Raw genomic sequence first — 22462 nt, forward strand, 5'->3', positions numbered from 1 at the left:
CAACACATACATGCGAGAGAGAGAGACAGAGACAGAGACAGAGAGAGACAGAGAGAGACAGAGAGACAGAGACAGAGAGCGCACGCGCGCGCACACACACACGCGCGTGCGCGCGCGCACACACACACACACGCGCGCACACACACACACACACACACACACACACACACACCTTACTTGGTCACTCAAAAACCAGCAGCCAGCCATTTCCCAAAGCTAAGGAAGAATTTCTTGGGCACTGTATATATCCAGTTGGCTAATAAGAAAATACTTCTCCCTCCAGCCTGGGCCTTGGCTAGTTAAGGGGTGGGAGGGACCGGGAGACGGGTTACTCCGTATTGTATCCACCGTGCTGCGAAGAACTCTCCTTCACTCGCCCCCCGCCTCCTGCCCGCTCTGGGCAGTCCGAGCCCCGTCCCCTGCGGCCCTTTCTCCACTCCGGGAGAGGAGGGCGCTGTTCGGGCGGCGAAGGGGAGCCCCCGTGTGTCTAGAAGGCCTCTCCCCACCCCCACCCCGTGTGAGTTTGTACTCCTTGGCATCCTTGCCTGGGTTGGGTGTTGGGGAGCTCAAATTGCAGCTACAAACTGGCTGGCAGCCAGGGGCCGTCTATTTAAAAGCGCCTGCTCGACCGGAGCCCGTAGTCTCTTTGGAAACTTCTGCCGGGGAAAAAGAGCTAGGAAAGAGCTGCAAAGCGGTGTGGGTTTTTTCCTTTTTTTTTGTTTCTTTTCTTTTTTTCCTCCTTTTCATCACCCCCTTCTCCGTTTGCACCCTGCTTCGGGCTTCACGCAGAACCTGCGAATTTCGAAGAGGTGCTGGCAGAGTGGGAGACAAGAGGTGTTAGGGGCTTGGATTTGGTCTTTTTTTTTTTTTTTTTTCTCTATTTCCACATTTTCCCCCCACCCTCGCGGCTGCAGCCCCCGCCTTTTACCTGTTCCGAGGCAGCCGCGCGCCGCTGGCAGCTGAGGGTTAGAAAGGAACCGGGTGCACTTTCAGATTTTAAACAAAAATTTTGAAGACGAATCTATTTTTCTCCCCCCGCACCCCCTCCTCCACAGCCTCCGATCTCATTATTCCGGTGGTGGTTTTGGGGTGAATAATTTTTGGCCCCCGCCCCGCAATTCTGACCAGGTCAGGCTTGGGGAGGGGTTATTTCTCCCGCCTCCGATCCCTCTGCGTGCACCTGGCGCTGCTCTTTTTTCCCCTACCTGTTGCAAGTCCGTAATCTTTGCAACTGAGACTTGCTTGCAGGCACCCCAGCCCTCCATCGCTCCCTACATTTTGCAGTTGTCTGGCGGAGGCCACCTGCTCTACCTGCCAGAAATTTTCAAAAGAAAAATCAATTCTCCGCGCGCCCTCTTGGCCCCCTTCTCCCTTCATTCTCGCGCTCCTGCCCCGCCCCAGGTAAAGGGGGAGACTCGGAGAAGATGGTGCTCACCGCGGTCCTCCTGCTTCTGGCCGCCTGTGCGGGACCGGCCCAGGGCCTGGGCTCCTTCGTGCACTGTGAGCCCTGCGACGAGAAAGCCCTCTCCATGTGCCCCCCCAGCCCCCTGGGCTGTGAGCTGGTCAAGGAGCCGGGCTGCGGCTGCTGCATGACCTGCGCCCTGGCCGAGGGGCAGTCGTGCGGCGTCTATACTGAGCGCTGCGCCCAGGGGCTGCGCTGCCTCCCCCGGCAGGACGAGGAGAAGCCGCTGCATGCCCTGCTGCACGGCCGCGGGGTTTGCCTCAACGAAAAGAGCTACCGCGAGCAAGCCAAGATCGGTGAGCACGCTCAGTGTGCCAGGCAGCTATGCGGCGCACGGGCGGGGGACACGGCACAGGCTGGCCCGGCGCGCTCTGCCCAGCAAGTGGCTTAGAGCCTGGGTGCATCCCGGGAGGAGGGCGGGGAGGGTCCTTGCCCCTCGGGATTGGAACCCTGGCCGATCCTGCTACCCGGGTTACTGTCTAGCCGAGGCTCTCCCTGTTTTCGCTTCTTTTCCTCGCTCCTGCCCACACCTCCTCCACCCCACCCCTCCCCCCTCGACTAAACACTGACTCTTAAGATCCTATTCAGTCTCCAGGTCCAAATCCCCAGGTACTGAATCTCCAGTCCGAAAATGTACACCTTACATTATTAACTCCCTCTCCACCACCCCCATCTACCCAATATGTTGTGGGGTGGGTTTGTTGGGGTTTTTTTTTTTTCCTGAACTTGAAAAAAAATAATGTCTTTTGTTAAAATATTGCTTTAACTGGGGACCTGGAGAGAGAGAGGCGTCACCGGTCTTCTGTGGTAATTCCACCTTTGTCCTTCCCAGCCCCCTACCCACCCCCCCACCCCGTCCCTCCTTGACGTTTCTATTCTCCTACCCCACCAGACACACACGCACACTCACATGCACACATATCACACGCACGCACGCACGCTTGGTAGCTAATGCCTTTTGGGTGGGGACTTCGATGCCCCTCCCACGTGCACACCCATTGCTCTTGACTCGATCGGATTGACCGCGGTCAATTATACAACATACTGAAATGCAAAATACCGTTTTTCCTCCCTGGAAAGGAAAGATTACTTTAGCCAAGCTCAGAGGCGGCGGGAAGGTGGTGAGGCGGTAAGTGGGGGAGGGCGGGAGTGATGGAAAGAGATAAGAAGGAAGGGTTTGGTGTTCCAGGGCTGGTGTTTGTCCCCGAATCTAACTCCTTTTCCCGTGCCGCAGTTCAGATTTTACCTAGGAAGAAAGGTGGATACAGGGTTGGGAAGCCAGAAGAGGCATGAAATTCAGACATCACAGCTTCCCCGCCAGTGCTAATCGCCCACTCTCCCGCGTTGCCCCTCAAGCTCTCAAACCAGATCACAAGTGGGCGTGGTGTAAATGGAAGAGGGGCCCTGGAAACGCAGAATGCAAAATCAAGGGGGCGGAGACGGAAAAGCCAAGCTCCCGGAGCCTCCCCTCCGCCTCCAAGTAGCCCCGCCTCCGGGTTGCCCCGCCCCCAAAGTCTCAGTGCCAGGAGTCTCGGGTTTAAAAGGTTGACAGAGCTCTACTTTTCAATCAGAACAGTTCTGCGCCCCTTAGACTGGGTTTCCTTTTGGAAAGTTACTTGATCTTAAATTTTTAGCAAAAGTTTAATGAACTCTACACAAGAGTCTGGGTTCTGAGACGTCGTTATCGGTCCTCTCCCAAAGGGGTTCAGACTTAGCTAAATAATGTTTATTCTGTGTAGTATTTTATTACTGGGACAATGCTCTTCTTACCTCCTATCCCCTTCCATTACGAGCACCCCAACGTGAGTTTTCTTAACTGCACACTACAGACACTGTCGTGTAAGAAAGGAGTGCGTTGGCGCTTGAGAAGAGGCAGGAGACCTTTCCTGGGTTCGACCTGGATGCTCACAAACCCTGCAGGTTTTGCCTGTCGCAGGAGGCCGTCCCTCCAGCTTTGCAAGAGGTAGTCTTTCTCCAGATTGCAGCCTGCAAAAAGGGAGAGAGAGCAACGTGCAGGCCCCGGAGGCCCCAGCGGCCGGTTTGTGAAGTTATTTTTATTAAGAGCCACTTTTCAAAGGCGGTCCCCCTCGCCTTCATCTTGTGGGATGTGGATTTGGAAAAGCTTAGCACGGGGTGGGGGGTGGGGTATGAATCGATTTCCTGGCTTGGAAGCGAGCGCTCTGGGTAACAATCCGGTCACATCGAAAGCATGCAAGCTATCGCTCAGCCGCCTTCTGGCCCCATTTTTATTTGCCCAACCGTATGGTTGGTGTGATGTGGTTGGTGTGGAAGGTGCCCGCGCGCGCAGCTGCTGGGAGAGCAAACGGGCGCATCCAACTTTCCAGTTCAACCCAATACACGCACACACACACACACACACACACACACACGCTTTTGTCCCAAGCAAGATGCCTTTTAGACTTCTCTGCAGCCCCTTCCTCAGCCCCCACCTTCAAGGTGCCTCTGGACCAACACGGAACAGCCTTCCTCCCCCTCCCGCATCCCCATCCCCATCCCTCTGGAAGACTCCACCCGCCTAAAGCAGGTGCCTAACCCACTGTAGTCGCTGGATGGCTGCCCTTGACCGGTGGCCGGAGTTGACGCCTTCCTCCCGGATGGATGGGATGGGAGTGGGCTCTCCTGGCTAGAGCTTTTCAGCCCGAAAACCACTGGGTGGGTCCCCCAAAAGTTGGAGATGGTGCAGCGACGGTACTTAAAGAGAGCTCAACGAACAGAGAGAGGGAGGAGAGTGTCAGCTCCTTTAGGCAAAATTACTGCCCCCTGACACTCCACCACCACTCCTCCCTACCGATACCAGCAGTGCGAACTTGGATTTGCCCCAAATTTAGATACAGACATAGATGATAATATACATATGCACATATATCAAAAAATATATGGAGAGAGAGATTTAGGGGGGTTTTCCAACCAAAAAAAAAGTGCATTTCTAGAATCAGAAATGGGGAGCTGAGGAGAGCGAGATGGCAGGCAGCCAAAGCTTCTGGGAGGAAGAGCGGAGGGCGGGAGGGGACTGGTGTTTTGCTAGGCGCGTTGCTGAGCAACGGGAGAGGGCGTCCGCCCGCGAGCCTGATGCCGGGAGCGCTCCAGGCCCTGCATTTTATTCTGGCCAGTTCAGGGGCAAAGATAGATATAGAAACAGAGGGCAATGTGAGGGAGGGCTAGAGGGAGGCGGGAGACAGGAGTTATTTATTGGACCGAGCTCAATAAATATGGGCGAGCTGGGTCGAGTCAAGGAAGGACCGAGCTTTGCTCTCAGCTTTGTTTGGAGAAGGAGCCTTGCGGCTTTACTGGCGCACATACTTGCCCGGGTCTGGAAGATCTCTCTTGTGCCTGTGAGATATTAAGTTTGGGATACAGGGAGAAGTGGGTTCTGGGTTTCAGTTCTGTCATTTAGAAATAAGAGAGGAAGAACAGAAAATATGCTTCTGGGAAAGAAAGAAAAATTACCTAAATAAAAATGAATTCCGCCTTTGCTTCTTTAAGGGGTTTGGCCCTCCAGCACCCTGGCTTCCATTCTCAGCCTGGTCCAAATGCCATGTTGAAATCAAGTTCCAGAGTTAGGTTTATTGGCCAAATTTTTGTCTGGGTTGAACAAGATCACGGAAAACTGAAGGAGACAGATTCCTTTCCCACCCGTATCCCCTCCCTTTGAAACAAGTCTTTAAGAGGCTGGCTGTGCCCTGAGCCAACCAAAATGGGAGCTGGGAAGACGAGAGAGGGTGCTTTTAACTTGATTTTTCTTGCCTTCCCCCTCCCCTCCCTTCCCCCTCTTTCTGCTTTGTCAGTTCAGACTGGAAGAGCAAGCACAGTTGGCCACAGTGAGAGCTCATTTTCTTTCCACTTCTCCCCCTACCCTCCCCACCTCCACCCTGACCCCTTTCTTATCCCTCCCTCCCATCCCACCCCCTTCTCCATCCCCCAACTCCAAGGCCTTCCCCTGAGGGCTTCAGTTTTAACTTGGAGCAGCTGTGCGTTAGTCCTGGGGCTTGGATTGGATTTGAGCAGGCAGGTGGGCTTGCAGCTGCAGAGGGGGGACCAGCCTGACCTAGGAGCCACAGGTCACCATGAGGGTCACGGCAAAGGGCATGGGAGCAGGAATCCCAGCAGAAACCCTGGTCCCCTTAATGGGGAAGGGGGGTGGGGTAAGGGGGAAGGTGCTAACAGGAAAAGAAGGTGATTTTTGTTATCTAAAGTTTTTACTTTGTACCTGAGCAGTGTCTTTGAAACTCAGTTATTTAATGTATGGAAAATAAAATTTTGGAGAAGGGCCACCACACTCCAGGTCTATTGCCTCCAGAAATTGGAAGAACACCGTAAACAGACCAGGTACCAATGAGGTCCCACTGGAAGCAGAAGTGAAGAGGGAGGAGGCTGTTTGGTGAGGTTTTGTTTGAGATTTTGTTTTGCATTTTTACTATGGTAGGTCCAAAAGTTGCAACCCCCAGAGACCATCCTTCAAGTGTAATCTGGACATATGTTTTCCAAAAAATAAGATTTATTACATATCTGCAGGAAGAAATAAGCAAATTTAAAAAGCCAGTTCTAAGCTTCTGGTCCCCTCTCCCCATATCCACAGAATCCCCCATTCTTGTTTCAAGCTCCAATTCTTGCCATGATATCTGTTATGATGTCTTTTTTTTTTTTTTTCCTTCTTAAATATAAATCCAGAGAAGTGACTGGAAATCTCTATGAGAGGCAAAGTAGCCTTTCCTGCCTGGCCACTCAACTTAGCTAGGTCCGAGAGTCTCTCCAGGAATTGTCTGGGTGTTGGCCAAAGAATGCTACAGCTGGAAGGAACCCGCAGTGATCATGGCATCATGGCAGTCAAGGCCCTCATTTTACAGATGAGGACTGTGAGGCCCTAAGTGCAAGTCACTAGCCCAGAATTAGGCGCAGGGTTAGAGGCAGAGCCAGGGTGAGAACTCAGCCTTAGAATCGTGTTGAGCCTAGGCCTCCGTTCCGCTCTCCCTGGCTTTCTTCCTTAAGTCACTAGGTCTCTGGCCTCAGTCTGGTCTAACCTGCAATGAGGTCTTTGGCAAATATCACCCGAGGCTGTCATCCCATAGCTTTGGGGGCGGGGGGAGGAGCTGGGGGGGGGGCGGGTTGTGAGGATGAAATAAGAACTCAGATCTGGGAGTGCTCCATTTGAGGGGAAGAAGTGAAGTGACGCCAAAGTGGAGAAGGCAGTACCCCTTTATTTGCAATCCCTCCCCGTTCTGTCCCTTTTTCTGCACGGTCTTGCAAGCAAGGCTGGCTTAAGCCAGTGGTTTGGGATGGGGGCAAGGAGGGTGGTGTGTTCAGTCAGGACTTCAGGTCCATGTGCCAAACCTCATTTCCTGAATGACAGGGAGCTGTCCTGATGCAGGCAGGCAGGCAGGCAGGCCCTCGCTGCTCCTTGGCTAGGCAGCGGTCCACAGTCTCTAAGGAGCCCACGGCACAGAAGTGGCCGGCTTCCCATGGCAACCAGCCTCCACCATCACGGGCTTCCATGGAGCCGCGCAGCAAGATGATGAGATCTGAGCTCGGGTGGGGTGGGATGAGGGTGAGGGAGTGATTGGGGGATTTGCGCATCAGAAGAAAAAGAGAGAAAACCACATGCCACAAAAGTTGTTAAGGAAGAGAGAGAGAAGGTCACCGGGTTTTTGAACGTAGTCAGGTATGTGGGAGCTCTTCCAGAAAGAGAGGAGAGGAAACCCTCCAGATTACAGCTGGGGGCCTCACGTTGATCTGAGGAATTGCTGGGAGCCATCCTCATACATCCTGGTTGCTGGTGCAGCTCCTCCTTTGGGGGTTTCTTAAGAAGGAGGCAGATAAGGCTGTCTTCCCAATAGGTTAGACCAGCTGTCCCCAACGTTTTTGGCACCAGGGACCGGTTTCATGGAAGACAATTTTTCTACGGACCGGAAGCAGGGGTGAGGGGGAATGGTCCAGGCGGTAATGCCAGTGATGGGGAGCGGCAGGTGAAGCTTTGCTTTCTCCCTGCTCACCTGCTGCTGTGCGACCCGGTTCCTAACAGGCCACGGACCAATATCGGTCTGCGGCCTGGGGGCTGGGGACCCCCGGCTTAGACCACCAGGTGAGCCCTGGGGGGTGTTTTAAAGTAAATAGGTTATCTTATTTTTGATCCCTCACTTAAACCATCAGAGATCAGCCCTTCTCTTACCAAATCCTGAAGCAAAACCCAGATTGAATTTGCACTCAGAACCTAGCCTCATATGACCTCTGCTGGTTTGCAGAGATGTTTTACATGGGCCCCTATTATCCTGAACTGGGTAGATTGTACCATTACAGCTGTACTGGGGAGCTGCTCCCCAGTCTCCCTGTCACCTCAGTGAAGATGGCTCTCCTTCCACACCCTTTAGAACAGCACTGTCCGACTGAAATATAATACAAGCCACATACATATGTAATTTCAAACTTTCTAAGAGTCACTTTTTTTAAAAAAAAAAAAAGGTAAAAAGAAACAGGTGGAATTAATTTTAACTGTATGTTTTAACTCAACATATCCAAAATATTATAATTTCCATATATACTCAAAATAAGCAATTATAATGAGATATTTTACATTCTTTCATGTTAAGTCTTTGAAATCTGAAGTGTATTTTACATTTACAGCACATCTCAATTCAAACACCAAATTTTCATTGGAAATACTTGATCTGTATTTTTAGTTTTCATAAGATTTACAGTTGAAAAAGTAGATTCGTATACCTGAGTTGCCCTAAATATACTCAAAAGTTTTCCAATAACCAAGGATGTTTTTTTAATTTAAATGAAATAAATCTTAAAATTCAGTCCCACTAGCCACATTTCAAGTGCCAAAAGCCACATATACCTAGTGGCCACCGAACTGGACAGGGCAGAGGCCACCAGCAAGCCCCTCCCATACCTGAGAAGGGAAATACTGTCTCTACTCTCCTCCTGCCCCAAAGAAGTCAAAAAGGAAAGGAGTCTGAGCTTTAATTGCCAAACAGGACAGACTCCCTTGTTTGACCCCTAGCAAGTCTCTCTTCTTAGGGGAACCAGGGTTGGGAGGGGAAAAAAAAAAAAAGTGTTCAAACCATCCGCTCCCTGCCGCCCCCTTCTGGTCATACAGGACTTTTCAGGGAATTTGGCTACTTAAATTGTGCTGTTCTGAATGGGCGGTGATGAGTCACCAGTGGGAGTGTGGCCAGGTCGGAGAAATGGTCCCTCACTTCCTGCCTCTCCTCATCTCCCCTTCCCCCCATTCAAGGCTGCCCCCCACCTCACCCCTCCATTACCTTCTGGTTTGGGGTGTATATAGGAAAGAGATAGAGACGTTTCTACTGAGCATGTGCCTTCCGCAAGTCTAGAGAGATACTGGATGGCTGGATACACTCATCTTGGGAGTTGCGCATAAGTGTGTATCTCTTATGGGTAAATTTATCACCAGCTGCTGCCCAGGGATCAAGAAATGTGTGCCAGAGTCATGGCCCTGAATCCTAGTTTGTCCCCAGGGAGAAAAAATAAGGAGGATCCTTCCTTTACAGTGGAGGATGTGCGAGTGGGACCCCAGCCTTTCATTCTGGGGAAGTGTCACCAACTTGACACCTGCCGTATCTACACTGCGGAAAGGTGGTGGGTCACCTTTTCTCTCTCCATCTTTAGGTAAGAAGACCTAGTGCCTTAATGCAGCATGAAGGAATGGGATTAGACAAAGGACAGACTCTCAGGCTGAGTTCTCTAAGTGGGAAGCAGTCCTCAGAAGCTCTTGGGCAAAGCCCCTCTCACCTGAGGTTGGCAATCAGTCTCCCCAGAGATGAAGGTAGAGCCATCACTTCCCAGCAGACCTTTCTTCAGTCCAAGGCACCTGAGATCTTGTGATCTACAAGTAGGCACCTGTCAGCCACATATCACAGCAACCAGATTTTTAGTTGATGATGGGAACAAGGGAGGTGGGAGGCAACAGAGACCTACCAAGGCAGAGACCTACGCTGAGAGTTCATTAGCACGTAGCAGCTCATAGAATCCTCACAACCCTATGGAGAAGTGGCTGTTGTCATCCTCCCCATAACTCAGATGAGAAAACTAAGGCAAGGAGAGGAGAGGAAGCAACTAAGAGAGGTCAAAGTACACCTGCACCAGGATTTATTGAACCACGGTTAGCAGCCCCATCTTCCTCCCAAGAAGGATGACTGAAGGTCAAGGGCTGGTAGTCTGGCTCCTGACTCTGTTTCTTTGCTTTGCTCTATGGTGTCTTTATTTCTGTGCTCAGGATAGAGATGTCACATACCCACGTTGGTTTTCCTGGCCTGAAATGGCAGGGGGCTGTAAAGGAGCTCAGGGGGCTAAGCCTGTTGCTCTCTCTGTCCAGTCACTAACTCTCTGAATCTGCTCCCCGCCTCTGCCATGTACCCCAGGTCAGCAAGCCTCCCCTCCAGTGTCTTTTTGCAACTCCTCCCTTCTTGCAACGGGTTCCTTAGGGTAACAGTCGTTTGGGTTTCTTTTCCTCTTGGGAAGTCAGTGTTCCTTCCCTTCTCAGCCCATAATTCAGGTGAAGAAGAGCCCAGAACATGCATGTCTGTTACTAACCACAGAGGAAAAGAAAACAGAGTCTTCCAAGAGAGACTGGGGCAAGGTAGGCTCTGGTCAGTCATGTTACGGGTAGGAGCAGGGACGGGGCAGCTCCCCTGGAAGGCTCTGCAGCCCTCCCTACTGCCCCGTCCCCTTTTTCTTTATGCAAAGGCACACACAGTGTAATTGAGTCTCTTGGCATCTGCAGCTGGGAAATGGTCAAACTTCAGGAGACTGAGACACGTCTCACATCTTTTTAAACAGTGAGCAGCTGATCCAGCATTTTCGCAGAAGCCTTACGTGTAGCAAAGAGCAGGAGACTGCAGGTTGGCTAGGAAACAAGGCCAAGTGGAGAGGAGGCACGGAGAATCCAGCCATACCCAGGCATGGATCAGTGCCCTCGGACGAGCTGCCCAGGGGAGTTTTCGGCAGTGATGGAAGTGTCGTCGATCTGCGCTGTCCAACACAGTAGCCACTGGCCACATGTGGCCATTGAGCAGCAGATATGTGGTTGGAGCAACTGAGAAGCTGAGTTTGTAATCTGACTTAATATTTATTCATTCCAACTGTATTGGACAGCACAGTCTTAGATCAGAGAAGCCCAGTAAATCCAGGGGACCCTACTTCTTCCCGCTCCTGTGAGGCTCACCTCCCTGCCGCCTTGTTCCCTCTGCAGCAGCTCCTGTGTTTAAAGGCAGGTGCATGGGTGACATGACCCCTCAGGGTATCCACTGAGCTCTAACATGCCGCCGCTGGCATTACAGAACTGCTCCTAGACCTCCTGTGCTCTGTCTCGTGAGCAGATTCACGCATCTCTCCATTTAAAGATTATTTATTGAAGACCATAGGCTGGAAAGACCAAGATAAATGACAAAGTTCTCCCCTTAAGAAGCTTACTGTTTGAATTCCACAGAGGGAGCTAGAATGAGAGGCAGTGGAAACCCAGCTCCCCTTTTCATTCCTTGCAGAGAGATTCTGGGTGAACCCCTCTTGTCTTCTGGCTAGGAAAAGAGACTACTCCCAGGTCCAAGTGGCCTGGCAAAGCCCCACATCCTTCCTGAGCTGCGAGTTCCAAGTACACCTCAGCTTCTTCAATTTCCGTAGGCGAAGTCACAATATCTGGTCCACCCATTTTCTCTAAGTTTGATTATGAGGTCAAGATAGTGTGGGAAACAAACACCAGGCTGGGCCCAGGCTGTTAATGGTGCCAAGGTAGGACTCACAGCCCTAGGGTGGAAGGTTCGATTGCAGGAAGCAGAAGGTCCCCAACTGGACCCGCCCCATCGCTGGGCTCGGGGAGCAGGTGGGATGAGAAGGCTTCCTAAGAGCAAGTACCTGGTCCTGCTGGTAAAGCACCCCGCGCCTGCGGGAGAACTACAGTGAGAGGGCGGGTTGGAGACCGTGGTGGGGCTTGGGGAGGGAGCATGCATTGGCACTTGTGCTGTGAGGAGCAGGGCCCGCCCTGGGATGCCTCTGGGTCCACACTGTGCACCCAGACACACTCAAGGTTCACTGGGGGAATTCCCTGGTGGTCCAGTGGTTAAGACTCAGCACTTTCACTGCCGGGGCCCTGGTTCAATCCCTGGTTGGGGAACTAAGATCCCACAAGCTTCATGGCGTGGCCAAAAAAAAAAAGGTTCACTGGGACATGAGGATGGCACAGTCCTCAGGCAGGTTTTCGTGTTGCCCTGGGGAGTGGATGTTGCTGCATCAGTGTGAATGCACAGCGCCTTATGAAGGAAGGAGAAACTGAGTTGCCCACCCTAACACTGCAGGGGCTGGGAGCATCAGAGAGCCCGGGTGGCAGGACTGGGGGCAGAACAGAGCAGAGAATCACATAGTTATCCAAAGGTAAATATCGGGACAATATGAGAGCCCTTGCTTCCTTAGTTGTTGGATAGATCATGGAGTTAAAGGGCCCTGCCTCAACAGCTTCCCAGAGGAGGGAACAATAGTGAACATTCCCTTGCCCACTCTCTGCAGAATCCTTTCAAAATAACATCTAGAGATAGGAAGGGAGGTCCTCGATCTGTTTCTCTTCTTTCCCTGACCGTGTTTCAGGTGCAGATTAAAGAAACAGCAGGGGGTTACACACTGATAGCTTTGCCCCCGCCCCACACCTGCCTTCTCCACCCTGACCCCCCGTGGGTCCTTCCCAGTCCGTGCATGTCCATCTCCCTGACTCTTTCCATGCATGCCGCAAACACACAGAGGGGAGGATTGGGGTGGTTGTCAGAGAAGTAGGGGAGGGAGGCACACAAATTCCAGATTTTAAAATTGTTTACAGTCCCTACAAGGAAGCGCCACGGACGTGTTCTGCGGCCATCGGTCTCCTCCGCCACCTACTGGCCGTATGGAGGTATTGACATGCTGGTCGACTGGGTTCCAGAACCTACTGCATTGCTAAGTTCCCTAGATTGCTATTCACGTGCAGGGCAACTTCACCAGGAAGTCCTCCCTTATATCCCACCTAAATCCCTTCTGCAACCTTGCTCCATTTTCTTTGGATGAAACAGCTCAGGAGCTGCCAGTCTACTTGTGCCTTCTTGTTTTATCTAAAACTTAAACCCTTCCAAAATTGCAAGCCTATTTATGACTCAGCTACAAAGCAGCTGAGTAGGGCTAGTTGGCTCCGGCATCCCAGCTCCAGTCTTACTTTCCAGCCCTTTAATCTTCATGGCTCTGCCCTGGCTCCGCTCCAAGTTTCCACTGTCTCTCTGGAGCCTACAGGTGACCACAAGACCCTGATTAGTATCTTTGATACTCGACTCTCCCGCTGCCTAAGTAATAGGTCCCATGGGGTTAAGTGGCACCGAAACCCGGGAGGCACATCAAAACTTTAAGTCTGCCCTTCAGAAACAGCCAAAGAGACTGCAAACTGGGGAGGGTATGCCCTCAGGAACCCGGCCTTGGTGAGGCCAGGGGAAGGACAGAGGGTTTGCAAAAGTACTTTGAGTTCCTTAAAGAAGGCACTTTGTTCTCCAGTATCATCCTTGCTTAGTCTCAAAGCTAACACTTTTGGACATAAGACCAAGAGAGGTCAAAGTAAATTGCCCCAAAGTTTCTTGAACCATTGTTAACAGCCCTATTCTCCTCCCAGGGAGGGTGAGTCAAGGTTAAGGGCAGCCACAGCACTTCTCAAAGATCCTAAAATATGAAGAGTCTTGAGAAGGGCTGCTGACGCTGGGGGAGGGTGGGCATTAGCCAATGTACTTCCACGACCACCAAAGCCAGAGAGAGAAGCTCCGTGAGAGAAGGTGAAACAGCATCTGGAGAATCACACCCTCTGACCAAAGGGACAGGGGGCCCCCAAAACAGGTGACCAGAAGAAGGTGGGTGGCACTCCCACCCCAGATATCTTTAAGAGCCAGAAATAGTACCGCTGGGATGGGTGTGTGTACTTGTGGACACAGGGATGGACTATTGGAGGGATTTGGGGAGCTGGAACAGCCAGCCACTGGGAGTAAGCAGCCCCGGGGACCTCTCCCGGTGAAGAGCCCAGATCCACAGGTGCCCCTGAGGACAGTCTGCTTTCCCTCTGGGCCAGGCCAGAGCAGCCCCCAAAGGAGATGCTCATCCTTCCTCCATGCGTCCCACACCCAGCCCTCTCGCCCTCCTCCCCTCCCTTCACCTGGTTACAATCTTGATTGGGGAAGGCGTGTGGCCATGCACACCCAGAATGCTCCCAGCCTTTCAATGGCAACCATCTCTTGCCCTCTCCCCTCCCCCACTGCTCAAGCGAGGGTCAGAGCGCTTAGGGATGCCCAGAGAGTCTGAGTGAAGTGTCAAGTCACTCAGTAAGATGTGACTAGGCAATGGTTCGCTTTTCCTCTCCTCACCCCCTCCCTCAAGACCTGGGCCTCAGGTTTGGGCCTGAATTACTAGATAACAGAGCCCTAATCTTTCACTTTGCACAGAGTCCCCCACATCAGCTTGCTCCACCCTGCATCCCACCCCCATCCTAGCTAATCCCACAACCAGGAAAAGTTGGTTTACGCCAAAAACATCACTCTGTTAGCTAATCTCCGGAAGGCTCCATTCCACCTGCCAGGTGCATCACCTTGTTGATTTATCATCCCGATGGGTTTTGATAGAGTCAGAGCACAGGGCAGGACATGGTGGGAAGGGGGAGTGAAAGGCCAGAAGGAGACAGGGATCCTGGTACTGAATTTTGTTCAGGGAGAGCCTGCCCACTGCTTTGTCATTTGCTTTCTCACACCTTTTTCTCCAGAAACTACTTCCCTTCCTCTCCTGTGGATAAATACCCAAATCAGCCGCCACCCAGGACACTGCGAACCTCTGGAGGCGTCTTTAGGGTGGGGCACTTCCCTGCCCGGGGCTTAAGGACTGGATTACCTATTTGATTAAATCTGACAAATCCCGAGCCAAGAGACAAACAGGTGCTTGGGTGCTTCCTGCCACCTGCCATCCTGACCAGGTTAGGCCAGGCCTCCACATACCTCTCCTAACACACACCTGGAACTTCCCCTGGGCTGAAATCTCCTGCCCCGGGGACACCAAACAGTGTCCTCTCACAGAACTGCTCCCTCCCTGCACCTCTCCTTGTCACCACCTCCTCAGATTCCTCTCCTTCTATTTCCCAACCCATGCCTTGCCATCTCAGCTCCGGGGCAGCCCGGTGAGAGCAGCGAGGGTGGACAACCGGATTCTTCTTCAGTCTATTTGAGTTATTCAGGGTCACCCCCAAAGCCCTATTTTCTTTTTCTAGAATTTGAAAAGAAAAGAGGGCAGTGAAGACAGGGTTCCCTGCCCGCACCCCCCCTGCCCTACACCTGCTCTCACCCTGGGCATCCTGCCCACCTGGGAAGAGCAATCGAAGACCTCCCGCCCTGGGTCTGCCTAGGCTGGTGAGATCAGGGCGCTGAGAGGAGGGACCCAGAGACGGGCGCCTGTGAGATGAGAATTTCATGGAAATCTGTGAACCAAGAAAAGGCCGGAGGCTGGAATGAACAGATCGACAAATAAATGAACAAAGTCCTAGTTCTTTAAAGGTCATAAGTCAGCTAAATATAGACTGTCACCAAGTCACTGCTATATATAACCACTCCACCCGCAGCCAGCAGTCTGCCTCTCTTGGCCTGGAGCTGAGTTATGTCCCAGCCTCCCAGGGCACAGAGCACAGAGCCAGCTCTGAGAAGGAAGCAAGGCCCCGGGCTTCCATGTCACCCCCAGCCACTGGCACTGATCCCCTCCAGACCCCACATTTCTGGCTTTCCCAGCTCCCCTCTTCCTGTTCTGCCTGATGGTCCCACCCCCCTGCCCGTCCAGACACCCCAGGACCCTCCTGCCCTTGGTTTCCCGGCTCCAGATATATCTCAACTCCAGCAGTTCCGAAAACACTAAAGGATGGACTTGGCCTCTTGGCCACGTTCTGGCCATCGCCTACTTCCCCCGACAGCCTAGGTCTCCAGAATGTGTTCTTACATCACAGCCCCGCCTCCGGCCACCACCCCATCTACTTAGCCAGCCCCCCAACAAGCAAGCCCCTTCCCACAGCCCTCGCCCTCCCCGTCCCCAGAATATCCTCTCCCTCCTGTCCGACGTCCCCTCCTGTATCAGCCTGACTTTTCCAACACTCTCCTACCCCATGAAGTCGCCCCGGATTTCCCACCACTTACACGAGTGTCGACTCGTGCCCTGGTTCTCAGTTCCCTGCTTTCCCCAGTTTGGACGAGCCCAGGAGGGCAGAGAGCCCGTGCCCTCACCCCAATACTTCGAGCCTCGGGCTCTGCACGGCTGGGCCTCAGCCCCCTTCTCCCTGCAGAAAGAGACTCCCGCGAGCACGAGGAACCGACCACCTCCGAGATGGCGGAGGAGACCTACTCGCCCAAGATTTTCCGACCCAAGCACACCCGCATCTCCGAGCTGAAGGCCGAGGCCGTGAAGAAGGACCGCAGAAAGAAGCTGACCCAGTCCAAGTTCGTGGGGGGAGCTGAGAACACCGCCCACCCCCGGGTCATCTCTGCACCTGAGATGAGACAGGAGTCTGAGCAGGTGAGTCTCAAGGATTCTCTCCCCATCCGCCTCTGCATCCACACCCCGCAGCCTCCGCCACCGCCCCAGCTTTCCACCTTAGCCCGCGTCTAAATGAGCGTGCGTGCCAGCACTTTATACGCCCAGGGGGCGCGGCAGGCGAGGCGGAGGGAGACCTTGGGTGGCAGGTATTGGGGACGGAAGGCGGTGACTCTCCGTACGGACCCTTTACCACGCCCCCCCCCCCATACCCCAGCCATGCTTTCTGCACGTCCTGGTGGTTCCCGCGGGTCCTGGCACGCCTCTCACCCCTCCTGTCCGCACACAGGGTCCCTGCCGCAGGCACATGGAGGCTTCCCTTCAGGAGCTCAAAGCCAGCCCGCGCATGGTGCCCCGCGCCGTGTACCTGCCCAACTGTGACCGCAAAGGATTCTACAAGAGAAAGCAGGTACGCCCCGTGCCAAGCCCCAAGTTCAGGGCGCTTGCCAGAAACCTCCACCTCTAAATGCCTGGATTTCTGTCATTAACAACACTTTGTCCCAAACCTCCAAAATCCTTGCACTCGTCACAGTCGTGATTGTCCCCATTCCCTCCTACACTATAATCTACTGACGTTTTAATGGTTCACCTTACATACATGAATTCATCTAAAAAGGGAACTTTCTGTCACTGCGTCACGTCACACGTTGGATGTGTTATTTTCTGATAGGCACACGTAAATATATACATATACATGACTCTAAAACGTGTTTTAACCACATACCACTTGAAATCATTTAGTGTCCCATTCACAGCCAGGCTACCCTTTGGGCAACGGCTGATTAAGCAGTCATCTGAGCCCGTTAAGGAGTACACATTACCTTAGGGTAGTGATCTCAGACTTCCTAGGGCATCAGTATCACCCCGAGGTCTTGTTAAAACACTGATTGCTGGTCCCACCCCAGAGTTTCTGATGGTAGGTCTCGGGCAGACTCTGAGAACTCGCATTTCTAACAGATGCCCTCCCAGATGACTCTGATGAGGGCATCCCTCCTCTAGGTTAGGAGTCAAGAACCAGACAGCGTTGCGTGAGTGCTTGGCTCTCCTGTTTACTAGCTGTGTCCTCTTACCCCAGTTAGTCAATGTCTCTGCCTCCAGTTTCTCATGTAAGATGGAGAATAATTTTACCTATTATTCTCACATGATTATGAGGAATAATGGACTAATCTTTATAAAGTACTTAGAACAGTACCTACAATATAGTAAGTGTTAGGCGGTGCCTTGTATGTGATACAGCTATACAAGCGATGCCTCCTATTATTACTATTATTGAACAATTTAATTTATCATCATTTTCATCATCATGATCATGATCAGGTTATATCATTCTCTGGAAAATACCAAGTTGGAGGACCCTGAATGGGTGACATGAAACAAAGTCGTAGGAGCTAGCCTAGGGAAGACTGCCTAAATCAGCACTTCCCCCCCCGCCCTCCCCGCCGTCCGCCCATGCAGTGTGGACACCAGAACCCCCAGGGTTGGGTACAGCTCCCTCAACTCTCCGGGGGTGAGGATCTGTCTTGAGGCAGGGAGGATGAAGGGCCAGGCAGGAGCAGAGCCTCGGGGTACAGCCATCCTCACTGCCTGTCACTCTCCCACCCCAGTGCAAGCCTTCCCGTGGCCGCAAACGTGGCATCTGCTGGTGCGTGGACAAGTACGGGATGAAGCTGCCAGGCATGGAATATGTGGACGGGGACTTTCAGTGCCACACCTTCGACAGCAGCAATGTTGAGTGACACGTCCCCTCCCCATCTTTCCCTCACCCCATCCCACCCCCCCAGCCCCAACTCCAGCCAGTGCCTCCCTCCACCCCAGGACGCCACTCATTTCATCTCATTTAAGGGAAGAAAATACATATATCTAACTATTTGAAGAAACTGAGGACCTCGGAATCTCTGGCAAGGTCTCAACTTTGAAAACGGCAACAATGGAGATGCACAAAGCTAAGGAGACACCCCCCCCTTTAAAAAAGTTTTTCTTTTTGAGGCAAGTTGAGTGAACAGGGAGGGCAAGAGAGGAAGAACAAGAGAAAGAAAAGGGAGGGAAGCAGATGTGTGTGAGAGAGGGGAGGACGAGTAGTCACGAGAAGGAAAAGCAGAGCGTGGGCCGGAAGCAGCCGCCTTTACGTCCAGCCCCGGCCCGAGGTGGGGAGCCGCTTGGACAGAGCGGGTGCAGCCCCAGGTGTGGCCTTCGATGACACCCTTGGAATTTGCCCGGTTTGGATGGGTCACAGGGGGAGAAAGGAAAAGACAACAGGCGTCAGTGCCTCTCCTGGATCAATCTCCGCCTGCAGCCAGCAGCTTGCACGGCTCGACAGGTCCTTCCTCTCCTCCCACCCCGACACTGTTCTCTCTCCCTCAAATTTACAAAACCTAAAATGCATTCCATTCCTCTCAACACACAGCAAATTCATAACTGAGTGATATTAGACAGGTAGGTGTCCCTAAGTGGATCCATGAATATGAAGTATGTGCGCATTTTTCACTCCCCCTGCAGACTCTGAGAAATCAATCCACACCCCCAATAGTGGGAAGATGGGTTCTTCCAGGGCGGCTAAAACTCTGCGCTGAACGAAGCCTGTAGTTTCAGCCCTTCATTGCATCCAGTTCGCAGCTAGCACAGCCTTTGTGGGGGAGGATAGGCTGGAAAAACAAAAAGTGGGCTTGTATTTATCTACAAGGCTCCATATAGTATTATATAGGCATATAAATCTATTTTCTTGATTTTTTTCTTTCTTCCTTCCTTTCTGTCAAAGGTTTGCATTAACTTTTCCAAGTAGTTCCTCTGGGGGCATTGAAGAGCGTCCTTATTCTGGGAAAACCAAGAAAACCCATCTTCTTGTAATACAACCCATAATGCCTGCCTCCCATGAGCAGCGGCAAACTCAACCCTTTGTGGGACACAGTGTTGGATTTTTTTCGTGATTTCCCGTGTGTGTGTGTTCATGTACCACCAAGCAAGGTGGATGAGCACACCCAGTGGTGCACCCACCGAGCTCCCCAGGACATCCCATTCACCTTTAGACCCTTGGGAAGTCACTGTCTCTGGACTCCCAGACCCAGTGAACCCAATAGGTCCAAGTTCGACCCCCTGGTCCTGCCCAGCCTTTTTGTTTCATCTGGACAGAGCCTGCCTCTGGAAAGCCTCTTTCAGCCTTCACGCTGGCAGAGCAGGAGAGAGACTGAAATGAGAGACGGCAAAGAGGGAGATGGAGGTGAAAGGTTTAAATATGGGGAAACAGTAAAAGTGATTGTTCAGGCCAGAGTAGTTGAAGCGAGGGGCAGAGAGCTGGAGAGACAGGGGGCTGACTGTCCCGCTCTAGCTTTGGAGCGAAGCGACAGAAAAGAGAACAAAGCCAAGAGACACTTCCCTGGGTCCCCACCTGATAATGCCTCTGGAATTTAAGGGGAAGGAGAGAGGAAGTTGGGGGAACAGGTTGTAAGAGAGAAATGTGCTTAATCCAGGCCTTGGATCCAGGGAAGGTGGGTAACTTTCAATGGGTTCTAGACTGTAGCGGCTGGACAGAAACAGGATCAGTAGAGACCAGCCATAGTTTGGAAGGGACAAGCCTATGTGCTCACCTGCCCACCTTCACCCTGCAATAAGGGACTGAGGCCAGAGAGGGTTTCAAGCTCTTCATCCACTCCGGCCAGTTCTGGCTTCCGTCCTGGGGTGGAGGATGGCGGAAAAGCCCAGGACAAGCGGGGAATGTGTGTTTTGGGGGTGCTGTCATTTGACAGCCAGACTTTGAACCAAGAAAAATCCCATCCTCCACGGACTCCCCCCAACAAGTGGGCAGCCCTGGGGCTGCCCTCTGAGGATGGAGATCGCCGGCCAGGAGAAGGGTCTTGGACATGGCGAAGGAGACCCTTTCTCGCTGTGAACGCAGCTTTCTCCACTCTTTCCTGATGCCACGACGCCGTGGAGACCACACCAGCATCTAACTTGGGGACGGTGAAGAGGGATAGCTAAGGAGCAAACACACTCCAGCTAGTGGAAAGCCTGCAGCTCTGGAACTTGGGGGCATGTCTCCTGCTTCCCTGGCCAGGACGGTTGGCTGGGATGGAAGAGGCAGTCGATCTTCGCAGGACAAAGGGCCTGAGGGGTTTGGCAGCCGTGAGGACTTCCCTGACCTGCCGTGTCACCGTGCCCCAGCTCTCTGCGCACTGTCCCCAAGCCCCCGATTCACATTTCAATGTCTTAGGCCAGTATCGTCAGCCTTTCCCACTTCACTGTTCTTTCCGCCCATTCTTTCTTTGCATCATGATCAGTCGTCTACCTGGGATCTACCGAGTGGATACTGGGGGGTCATTCCCCCTAAGAAAAGACTGAACCAGGGATTTGCAGAGCTCTCCCCACCCCCCAAGGCCTGGACCTGGTTCCTGGTTCCTGAGAGGGGCTGTCTTTTCCTCCCGCTGTTTACTGGACTTTGAAGGGGCCTGTGCTCCTTCCATGGGCTCTTTGCCGTCAGCCGTAAGGTGGGGGATTGGGACCTGCTTTAACGCCACCCGTCTCTTCAGGCCTCCAAAGCTCACACTGACTAACCCAAACCTGTGAGTCTCTCTCTAGTGCTTGCAAGGAGGACGGGGCGGGGGGAGGATTCCGGTCAGCTGGCCACTCCCTAGAGGATGCTGGACCTTCAGACAGAGGGAGGTCTGGCCTGAGCCCAGGGTGGGAGCCCATGGGGAGGCAGACATTGAGGAAGGTGAGCCCTCCCCTGGGCGAGGTGGCGGGAAGGCAGGTGTGGTGAGCTGCCAGCTGTGAAGTCCCGGAGCAGGGACCTTCTTGACCCCAGGCTGCCTGTTGGCCGCTGTCTGCTCACCCAGAGGCCTTAGGCTCTGGGTTTTCTATGGCCTCAAGTCTAAACGTTGGCCCACTGCGCCAACAGGAGGCCTCTCCCCATCCCCCTTTGACTCATGCCTCGCTCTGGCAGTGAAGACCTGTGTCTGCCTCTACTACCAGGTCACTTAGGGAGGCCTAGCCAGGACTGATTCCCCCTGCCCCTAGAGCGGCCCCACGCACAGGGGCAAAACAGGGCATCTGGGACGGAAGAGACTCGAAAGTTTCTCAGACAGCCAGGCCTGGACAGACAGGCCTGGAGACATTTAGCCCCCACACGGAGGGGGAGGATGGGAGGCCCTGTGTGGTCCCATCCCTTGTCCCCTCGCCCATTTCCCTATCACCACCTCTGTGGTCTCCATGGTAACCCAGCAGGGCCAACCTCCTCCGGGGGGGCGGGCCTGGACCACCACTCTCCCACTGCCCAGCTCGTCAGCAGCCACAGGGCTACCAAGCAACTGCCCAGCCCCCCTCCAACTGGGGCAGTGCCCCCCCCCTCCATCCACTTAGCCCCCAAGAGGGATCCAGCTCAGATGACAATTGCAGAGAGGAGTGGGCCAAGGAGAAGCAACCCTCTGGTCTCGGAGAGGACAGATTTGGCTTCCAAGAGAAAGGAGGCTCTATTTTGAGAGGTAGTGGGCCAAGGGAACGGAGGTTACCGGCCAGCATCCTGGGCGTTGTACTGTCTTTGTTTTTAAAACCACTAAAGTGCAAGACTTATTTTGCACTATTCTCCACTTTTTTTTTTTCTCATAGGCTTTTGGTGTCTTTTTATAAACATACTTTCTTGGTTTTCTAATGGAATATATAGTTTAGCCATTTCCACAGACTCTGGCCTCCTCTCTTTAACTTTTTTTGGATGGGAGAAAGGGGAGGTGAGGGGGGTCAGCCGTCCTGCACCCGTTCACCCCGCCTCTCTGGTCCTCGGCCACCAGCCTGAGTCCCGGACCGTCCACCACCAGCATCACACAGTAGCCCACACGGATAGACAGTTGTCAGACAAGATTCCTTCAGATTCCGAGTTGCCTACCGGTTTGTTTGTTTTTTAGACAGCAATAACCACAGCACATATTACTGTAGTTCTTTATAATTTGACATACATACATACCATAGCGCTATTCTCTCTTTTTTTGTTTTCAACTTTTTTTTTGTTAATAAATGCTCATAATCTTTACTGGTGAAAAGGATGAAAAAAAAACAAAAAACCAACAAACAAAACCTGTTTGTGGAAAAAAAAAGAAAAAGAAAAAGCGGGGGGAAAAAATCACCTGAATGTGGAAGAGCTCGCCTCCTGTTTAGTGTTTTGTACGTAAGGAAATAAAAAACGAGAAAAACAAAAAAAAAACAAAACAAAAAACCTGAGGATCTCACGTTTTATTAAAAAAGTGAAGATTGCTGTATACTATTTATTCAACTTATAATTTATGTTACTCCTTGATCTTTGTCTTTTGTCGTGACAAAGCATTTATTTAATAAAGTTATGCATTCAGTTAGCCTGCGTCACCTTCCTCCGAGGGTCCAGGGAAGGTAGGCGAAGGGAGAGAGAGGACAGAGGGAAGGAGAGAGGACCAG

General features: G+C 52.5%; 1 protein-coding gene across 1 annotated transcript; it reads left to right on the forward strand.

The window, feature by feature from the left end:
• The first annotated feature begins 476 nt into the window (after positions 1–476).
• On the forward strand, positions 477–22377 carry IGFBP5 (insulin like growth factor binding protein 5). Its single transcript, XM_060016143.1, has 4 exons — positions 477–1758; positions 15804–16033; positions 16341–16460; positions 17656–22377. Exons 1-4 carry the CDS (start codon positions 1425–1427, stop codon positions 17785–17787), a joined length of 816 nt encoding a protein of 271 aa, XP_059872126.1. The 5' UTR covers positions 477–1424; the 3' UTR covers positions 17788–22377.
• The last annotated feature ends 85 nt before the right edge of the window (positions 22378–22462 follow it).

The sequence above is a fragment of the Delphinus delphis genome, chromosome 7 (assembly GCF_949987515.2).
Source record: "Delphinus delphis chromosome 7, mDelDel1.2, whole genome shotgun sequence".
Classification (NCBI taxonomy): Eukaryota; Metazoa; Chordata; class Mammalia; order Artiodactyla; family Delphinidae; genus Delphinus; species Delphinus delphis.